Source organism: Pongo abelii, chromosome 22 (assembly GCF_028885655.2).
Source record: "Pongo abelii isolate AG06213 chromosome 22, NHGRI_mPonAbe1-v2.0_pri, whole genome shotgun sequence".
Taxonomy (NCBI): domain Eukaryota; kingdom Metazoa; phylum Chordata; class Mammalia; order Primates; family Hominidae; genus Pongo; species Pongo abelii.
The window spans coordinates 41014474-41024357 of NC_072007.2; the positions used below are offsets into that span (position 1 = coordinate 41014474).

The following is a 9884-nucleotide window of genomic DNA, read 5'->3' on the forward strand; positions in this document are numbered from 1 at the left end:
CACTTTAAAACCATGAGTATGAAAGTCACACAGAAAGGGTGGGGAGTGGGAACATAAAAGAGCCCTGATCCTTTGTCACCATCTTGAGCACTTGTAGGAGACTTATCTGCTTAGTCTAAGATTTCTTGTTTTACATATTTCAAAAGCTATTAACATTAAATTAATATTATTGCCTCTTAATTACCTTGACTTAAGCTCAACCAGGATAGTCATTGCTGAACTAGTGCATTAACCTCGTGAGTAGATTCCCTGTCTCATTCTTGGTTCTATTCTAATTCTTTTTTCATGCATGTTTTAAAATTTTAAGCTTAATATTTGTGTTCATGTTTAAATAAAAATGTAAAGAGTTAATATAAAAGGAATTAAGAAATATGTAAAACACAAGTATTTGGATTCAACCAATAAAATAACATTGTCTTATTTAAAGTTGTGGTCACACAGCTTTTGAGGAAGCCACAAATCCTCAAATTAAGGAGACGTTAAGGAGACCAGACTTCTTAGTGAGTAAGGCCTTTTATTAAGAAAGTTCTATTTTTTTTCCATTTTAGTATGCTCCAGTTATATAGTCCTCTTGTGTTTCAGCAAATAGTCATGGCACAAAGACTCAGAAAAAGATATAAGAGTTTACATTAGAAAATTACACTAGAAAATTGATCAGAATAAAATCTCCTCTCTTCAGCGATGTGATGAAACTACTCAGTCTCCATCCACTGCCAACAACTTCTCTTATATGCATTCAGATAGTCGGGTGACCATAGTCAATCTTTACTTAGATGTGAAGATAATGGGTAGGGGAGATTTCAATTGAACTTGATCTTGGAGAGGTCATTGCAAAGCCAAGGATGATCTGTAGTGATGATTAGTAGCAAGAGGAATAGCATCTTCTGTAGCAAAGTGGTCGGTAGCCACAGCAGCTAGAGCTGTATCCGCAGCCATAGTGAGAGCCAAATCCATATCCAGAGCCATATCCACAGCCATATCCACAGCCAGAGCCGTATCCACAGCCATAGCCACAGCCAGTTCCATAGCCAGAGCCATATCTACAGCCAGAGCCATATCCACAGCCATAGCCACAACCATATCCACAGCCGGAACTCCAGCCAGAGCCATATCCACAGCCTCCACAGGAGTTTCTGTAGTAGTTGCAACACATGATTTCAGGAGGTTAGATTTCAGTTGAGGTGTAGGAGGCTCTTTCTGAAGTGTGAATGTCCTCTACTCTTCTAAGACCTTTATATACTTCCAGGGGTGCATGGGTCATCCTCACATGGGCTCTATTTACTCATTTTATAATCATTTGCCTAAAATGAGCTCATTCTGTGTACATCTACTTTCTTTGGAATTCATAATTTGCTTATGACTTCCCTAGGAATATTTTTATGCCTGAAAAGAAAACAAATATACAAGTTCTAAACACACAAGCTTATACAACCATAATTTTGTTTGCCATAGTTTCATTTCATAGCCATGACATAACACATCACCAAAATATGTTTGGCCTATAAATGTATGTTTATCATTCTGTTCTTGTAAGGTCTTGGGAATTATCTAATTAATAAGGAGTTCTACTCACTGTTCTTAATACCATCATCATCATCATCATTTCTTCTTATTCTTTCCTAATATCTTGGTGTTCTTTTCTTATCATAGTCACTAAAAATTACTAATCATGGTTTTTGGACAAAGATTTGGGTATTTCCACGTGCTACCTCCACTTCTTGAAACCCTCTCCTTCTCTCTGACGAAAAGTTTGACCATTCCCCCCTTTTCTAGGCAGTCTATGACCTTCTCTTGCTTGAAAAAAAAATTTTTGTTAAACTTCTGACAGGTCAGTTATGTAATATGTGTCATTTAAAATTTATAGAAAAAAACTTTTGATTTTTCCATTTAAAGTGAGGGGAATTCCTTGGTTCACAACTTTGTTGTTGACGTCCAGTTGTTAAATTCTGTTCTTAAACACAGGTTTGTTTGTGTTTAAGAACCTAATTAACAATTGGATATCCATAACAATTGGACCACTCTGATGTTTATGCTGTACATCAGTGCTTTCTACTGAATAACAATTTCCAGCATATTCTGGACCCAAAACTGAGGTGGAGCTTCATTAGATATCCTCAACCCACACTGCTGATACCTTCTACTCTCCTTCTGTGCCACACCCAAAAATGCAGGAGCTCTGCTTCCTCCTGCAATGTCCCTGCTGCATCCTCTCCTGAGAAAGCTTGAAGCCATGCTCACAGTGAAGGAGAAATACTTAAAGGAATCCCATCTATCAGCACAGAGAATATACTGAAGGATGAATTAGATGCTGAGGGGCCATAAATTGATAATCAGTACAGTGTCCTCCATGTTCCAGAGGCTCTGTAGTAGAAATAGCTTTCCCTGGAAAACAGATTGGTTAATTTCCTGGCTGAGTCTTTTCCTAATTATATGACCATGGAAAATGTCCTCAACTTAGATGAACCTCAGTTTCTGCAACTGCCAAATGGGAATAAAAATAATCACATTTATTTAAAATTTTATTAAGAGGCCTACAGAAAATACACAGGAAATATAAGTAGTGTAGCAATGACCCTGATACATGGTGGAGACAATACTTTTTCTTTCCTTTCCCCTTTTCTTTTACCCAAATATAAGCATTCCTAAACAGTAACAGCTTTTCAAATTTCTGTATATACTTGTATTGATCTATTTGTTGTACTAAAATTTTGAGATTTGAATTTTAATTTTGCTATTTTTAAAGTATGTGATATATATGTGTAAATATACATATGTCAAGTAATGTTTTCATAATAAATTTTCAAAAGTGACCAAATGTTCTCAGAAAATGAACTTCAATGTAATTGACCTCAGTTTACCTTGCCTGAAGCATTTTATACAACAATGTTTTGTAAAAATACAGAATCAAGGAACACATCACAGGGCTACCAAAACAGTGTGGTAGTGGTATAAATATAGATACATAGATCATTGAAAAAGAAGAGAGAACCTGGAAATAAAGCCATATTATTTATAGCCAGCTGTTCTTTGACTAGGTCAACAAGAACATACATTGGGGAAAGGACATCCTCTTCAATAAATGATGCTGGGAAAATTGGATTGCTATATGCAGACGAATGAAACTGGACCCCATCTCTCACCATATACAAAAATCAACTCGAGATGTATTAAAGACTGCAATGTAAGACCTGAAACAATAAAAATACTGGAAGAAACTCTAGGGAAAACTCTTCTGAACATTGGTCAAGGCAAAGAATTCATGACTAATACTTAAAAGTATGCAACGAAAACAAAAATAGATGAATGGGACTTAATTAAACTAAAAAGCTTCTTCACAGCAAAAGAAATAATTAACAGAGTGAACAGACAACCTGAAGAATGGGAGAAAATATTTGCAAACTATGCATCTGACGGGGGACTAATATTCAGAATGTACAAGAAACTCAAACACTTAAACAACAAAAAAACCACAAATAATTTCACCAAAAAAAGTGAACAAAGAACATGAATAGACATTTTCCAAAGCAGACATCCCCTTTTAATTTTTGAGTCACACTTACATTTATTACTTCATTGATTCTTATAAAAACAATGTAAAGTAAGTTGTGTTTTTTATTACTTTCCAGCTTTATTGCGGTATCAGGGTCAAAGACAATCATATGAGCTTAAGTTATACAATATGATGATTTGATATACATATTTACTGAGAAATGATTGACACAATCAAGTAAGTTAACACAATAATCACATAATTAGCATTTTGGTTTTGTTTTATGGTGAGAACAATTAAGATCTACCCTTAGCAAATTTCAAGTATACAATACAGTATCGTTAACTATAGTTAGTTACCATGTGGTAAATTGTATCTCCAGAACTTATTCTTCTTGTAACTGAAGATTTGTACCCTTAAACTAACATCTTCCCATTTCTTCCACCTCCCCAACCCCTTGGCAACCACCATTCCACACTCTGTTTTTTGAGTTCTACATTTTAGATTCCACATATAAGTAAGATTACTCAGCATTTGTCTTTCTCTGGCTGACTTGTCACTTAGCATAATGCCTTCCATGTTTATCCATGCTGTTGTCAATGGCAGGATTTCTTTCCTTTTTATAATATTTCATTACAAATATACACCACAATTTATTTTTTCATTCACTCATTAGTGAACAGTTAGGTTGTTTCCATGTTTTGGCTATTGTAAATAGTGCTGCAACAAACATGGGAATGCATATATCTCTTTGAGCTACTGATTTTGCATCTTTCACATATAAACCCAGAAGTAGGGCTAGATCGTGTGGTAGTTCTAATTTTCATTTTTTAAGGAGCCTCCATATTGTTATCCATAATGGCTGTACGAATTTATATTCCCATTAAAAACAGTGCACAAATGTTTCTTTTATTGCACTTCCTCGCCAACACTTGTTATCTCTTATCTTTTTTATAATACCCATCACACCAGGTATGAGGTGATAGCTCATTGTGATTTTGATTTGCATTTCTCTGATGATTATTGATGTAAAGCAACTTTCATGTACCTAATGGTTTTTGTTTTTACACACGTCACAGATGTGAAAACAGAAGCCACAGGTAGTTGTGACTTGCCCAAGGACTCTCAGCTGTTTAGTGGTAGAATCAAATCGATTTAACTCCTGCAAGAATATTAAAGCTCAGGAAGGACCCATAAATTATTTTTTCCTTTAGTCTTTCAAATGGAAAATATGCACTTCATTTGACTAAAATTGCCAATATTTTGCAACTTTTGTCTTCACCTTTGTCATCTGGATTTTCTTTCTTTGTGATCTTTACAATCCTAGCCAAAATTCCTAAAACTCTATACCGTCTTCTAGTACTTTCATAATTTAACCTTCATGTGCAGAACTTTAATCAATGTGGAATTTCTTATGCGTATAGTGTGAGGTAGGTATTTACATCTTTGTATCTAAACAGATGGAACATTGATCAATCCCATTGCTGTGATTTAACTGTTTGCCCCCTTCAAAACTCATGTTGCAACTTAATTGCCATTGTGAAGGTATTCGGAGGTAGGACCATTATGAGGTGTTTAGGTCTTGAAGGCTCCACCCTCATAAATGGACTAACACCATTATCACAGGAGCAAGTCTGTTATTGTGGGAATGGGTTCACCCCGTCTTGCTCTCTCTCTTGCCCTCTCCTGGTCTTTCACCATGTGATGCCTTCTGCCATGTTTTGATGCAGCAGGAAGACTCTCACCACTTTGATACTGGATTTTCCAGCCACCAGAACTATGAGCTAATAAATTTCTGTTTATTATAAATTATCCAGTCTGGGGTATTCTGTTGTAGCAGCACAAAACAAACTAAGGCACACATTTACTGAATAAACTATCCCAGATGGAAAACTTGTCTACACAGGGACTTTGCTCCTCCCCTGAAGTCTGCAGCACTGGCAAATGTGGTCCTATTGCCTCAGGCTGATCTACTCCTTATACCTGGATAACATGCTTAGACTTCCTGATCTTTGCTAGTGGCCTAACATGACTTCTCTTTCTAGCCAGTGTCCTTACCTGGCCAGTTTGTTATTATTGGCCTTCTAGGACAACACTCTACAATAGAAATATACCATGAAACACATTGAGAAATTTAAATTTTCCAATGTCCACATTTTAAAAAGAGAAAAAGAAACAGGTGAATTAATTTTATATCATATCGTATTCACCCTAATGTCTCAAAATATTATCATTTAATATATAACGAATAATTTAAATGTATTTGATATTTTCATTCTTTTTTTCTATTAAGGCTTTGATATTTACTCTGTATTTTACACTTACAGTGCATTTCATTTTGAACTATCCCCATTTTGAGCACTCAACAGCTGGCTAGTAGCACCATATCAGACAGTGCAGCTTACTCAAGAGACCTGATAATTCTTTTATGGAAGTGGACACTGATTAAAATTTCCCAATGGAGCCTCCTACTCTTTCAATAAACTGACAGCTTATTTTCTTCTTTCCTTGAATTTCTTGGCCTTGAATTCCATTTTCTGTCTCTTGTAACTGACCAAATCTACCTCATCCTTTATGGCTCTGTTCCTATCATTCTTTGGAAGCAATTTCTGACCCTTGTCGAGCCTTCTCTTTCCACATTCTGATTTAAGTTTCCCCCTTGAGATCTTCTTGGTAATGCCATCATACCTACAAGCATACCTGGTATGTATGATATAGTATTTTGTGTCCAGCTGAAGATTTTGAATTCTTAGACGGGACTATGTGTTTTAGCTCTCTGTCTCCACACCAATCACAGCACATAGCTGAAACATTAATCTTAATGTTTATTAAAGAACAAATTTTACAATTTAGATTTTACAACTTAGAGCCTCTACAATATGTAATAATGTGTCCCAAAAAAAGACTTTTGTGCTTCTTTTTAAAGGAGCTTTGAAACTTAAATCATTGTCCGACCACAGAAAGTATTGTGAAATATAAATAGTTTTTCCTTTCCTCCATACTGTGATTACATACGTGAATTCAAATATTTGTTTTTCCCAACCTCCACCAAACAGGCCACATCTACATGAGCATGTACACACACACACACACACACACCCCTTATCTAATTTTATCATCTCTGTCTCTGTTAACATTATCACCATTTTCTCATTTCACACAAGTTGAATGTCTCAAAATTTTCTTAAACTGAGATAATCACAATGTTTCAGGTTTTGAAGATATGTTAAGTGGTATCCACTGCTTGCAATACTATAATAACTTCAGAGTTCCAGAGAGCACAGTTAGTCCTCAGATCTGACTCACAAATACTCCAGATGGGAAAGCTATCCTGCTCTTAGAAGAAACCCCGATTGTCCATCAGTCAGACAGGTTCTATCCTGGACATAGCCTTCCTCCTCGGCTGATATTGATTGTAGGGCTATCTTTCTTAGAGCCAGGCATTTTGTGGGGTCACCCAGCTCCAGGGACCTCAGAGAGCCAGACTTGGTGTAATGGTCCCTGTTGTGTGGATGAAACAGGGACACATTTATTACTGCTGATTATAACAAGTTTCTACTGAATCCAGAAGACTTTCTCTGTTGTAAGATTTCAGTGATAGAGTTTGGATGGTCTAGAACTGGAGGAAAGGACACTAAAATCAGAATCCAAGAAGCAGTAAACACTCCACATCAGAAAGTCAGCCAGGAAACTAGAACAAACCCTTTAATCTCATTTTTATGACCACCCCAATCTAAAAAGAACTCCATTAAGATACTAGACCTTGCTCTTTTCTAACTGAAAAATGTGTCATCACCTTCATCATACCCAAAACTTAATGAACTGCTCTCCCCCTTGGCACTTGCTACTGTCCTTTTTAGTCTTTCTTTGCTGCTGGAAATGTTGTATTATTAGCTCAAATGTCATAACCTCAAGATACTTCCCTGAGCTGTCTCTCCAGTACTTCAAACCTTAATCTCTTCCCCATTAAGCTGTTTTATTCCCTCTATAGCAATTATCTGTCTGAATTTGTTATAATTAGTTTTTGCTTTACTATTATTATTATTATTATTATTATTATTATTATTATTATTATTTTAGACAGAGTTTTGCTCTTGTTGCCCAGGCTGGAGTGCAATGACGCAATCTTGGCTCACTGCAACCTCCGTCTCCCAGGTTCAAGCGATTCTCGTGCCTCAGCCTCCCAAGTAGCTGGGATTACAGGCGCCCATCACCATGCCTGGCTAATTTTTGTATTCTTAGTAGAGACGGGGTTTCGCCATGTTGGCCAGGCTGGTCTCGAGCTCCTGACCTCAAGTGATCCACCTGCCTCAGCCTCCCAAAGTGCAGGGATTAACAGGCATGAGCCACCGCATCTAGCCTATTTTTGCTTTTTTATATCTTCATCTGTTAGACTATAAACATTCTGAGAGCAGAACATTTGCTTATAATTTTTCTTCTGTGTCTTCAGGATGGTGTCTATTCAAAAATATTTAAGTGAATTAAATAACATTTCTCAACCTCCATGTAAGCAAACATATATATTTGTACTTTTGTCAGATGTAGATAAATTTGATAGTATATTTTTTCTTCTAACTTACCCTTTTTTAGGTTTTTATTTCCTCATGCCTAACACTTGACCCCGACTCAAAATTTTCAACAATCCTGGAAGTGATCTCTCCTATTGCATTGCTTTGTGTGTGTGTGTGTGTGTGTGTGTGTGTGTGTGTGTGATGGAGTCTCAGTGTGTCACCCAAGCTGGAGTGCAGTGGCGCAATCTCGGCTCACTGCAACCTCCACCTTCTGAGGGTTCAAGCAATTCTTCTGTCTCCACCTCCTGAGTAGATGGAATTACAGGCACACGCCACCAAGCCCAGCTAATTTTTGTATTTTTAGTAGAGACAGAGTTTCACAATGTTGGCCAGGCTGGTCTCGAACTCCTGACCTCAGGCAATCCACCCACCTCAGCCTCCCAAAGTGCTGGGATTATATTACTTCTTTAAGCACTCAGGCTATATCTCCTCCCTGAGACTTTTGTCATAACATCCTGAATAGGTGTCACTTCTCCTCCCTTTCCCCCTCCCGCTCCATTCTAGACACTCAGTGCCATTTCCAAAGCACAGTTCTGAAATACTCTGTGATTTGTGTTTGGGTATGTGAGAGCCTGAACATGTGGGATATGAGAAGCAGGTAGAGAAGACATTATTTATGATGCAAGCATAAGAGGAAATAATTGCGTTATATCAAGGAAGTACCTAAGGTTCAGCCAAAATACTGTTAGCCCAATTTTCAAGAGATTCCAAAACACCCCAAGAAAGAGTAACTCACAAGCAAGTACACAGAGATTTTTAGGAATAAAGAACCATTTTTATTACAAATGATTGACTTCCCCAACTGTAGATGTTATGATCATTAACACAGTCATAACAGAGAACCAGAGATTAAGGGAGCAAAAGATAACATTTGGAAAACAGTCAGATGACACCATGGATCCTATGGCCATGATTTCATTCAAAGAAATGTGAGGCTAGAGGTCCAAGACTGTCAAGCATGTAATTCTTGGATACAGAAATCTTGGAGTATGAATCCTTGAATCAGCATTATCTTCAGACGTGTCATTTTAGAAGTAAATGGTCCTCTGACAGTGATGTTTTAGCAGGAAGAATAGCATCTTCTAAAGCAAAATGGCGGGTAGCCACAGTAGCCAGAGCCAGAGCCGTATCCACAGCCATAGCCAGTTCCATAACCACAGCCACAGCGAGAGCCAAACCCAGAGCCATAGCCAGTTCCATAGCCACAGACACAGCCAGAGCCAGAGCCGTAGCCAGTTCCATAGCCACAGCCATAGCCGGAGCCGTAGCCACAGCCATAACCAGAGCCACAGCCACAGCCACAGCCGGAGCCATAGCCACAGGGGTTGCTGTAGTAGTTGCAACACATGTTGTGAAGAGGAGAGAATTGAGATGGGTTTCAAGAAGATGCTTCTGAGATGTGGATGTCTTCTACTTCCCTGAGACCTTTATATACTGTCAGTAATTGCCAAAGCATATCACTTATTCCCTGACTTAGCCAACAAATATTTAAACAATTACTGTGTGCCAGTCACTGTTGACCATCAATAATATTTTGCTTAAAATGAGCCAATTATTTTGGAGACTCTAGTTTCATTTCAGGAGCATCATTTTTATCTGCTCTGCCAGAGAACTGTCTCAATGAAATCATGTGCCCAAATATAAAGCTGATACTAATTTTCAAAATCTCCTATCAGTAAATATATATCTTACATAACAAGTTTTGGGAGGATCATAACAAAATTTTATCCTCTTTTTCCTCTCTCTCTTTTTTCCTAAAATGTCTACCTCTACCCATAGGGAAGGAGTCACTCCTATCTCCTTTCCTGAGTCATTACAACTTC

At 37.4% G+C, this 9884-nt stretch overlaps 2 protein-coding genes across 2 annotated transcripts; both read right to left on the reverse strand.

Annotated features, from left to right (window-relative positions):
* Window positions 1-859: 859 nt before the first annotated feature.
* LOC103888878 (keratin-associated protein 21-2) lies at window positions 860-1153 on the reverse strand. Its single transcript, XM_009233873.3, has one exon. The coding sequence runs from the start codon at window positions 1151-1153 to the stop codon at window positions 860-862; it is 294 nt and encodes a 97-aa protein (XP_009232148.3).
* A 7968-nt stretch (window positions 1154-9121) lies between these two features.
* LOC112130464 (keratin-associated protein 21-1) lies at window positions 9122-9409 on the reverse strand. Its single transcript, XM_024239249.2, has one exon. The coding sequence runs from the start codon at window positions 9407-9409 to the stop codon at window positions 9122-9124; it is 288 nt and encodes a 95-aa protein (XP_024095017.2).
* Window positions 9410-9884: the final 475 nt, after the last annotated feature.

Coding starts and splice junctions, on each gene's coding strand:
- LOC103888878 (XM_009233873.3), bottom strand. CDS start 1,153: ATGTGTTGCAACTACTACAGAAACTCCTGTGGAGGCTGTGGATATGGC.
- LOC112130464 (XM_024239249.2), bottom strand. CDS start 9,409: ATGTGTTGCAACTACTACAGCAACCCCTGTGGCTATGGCTCCGGCTGT.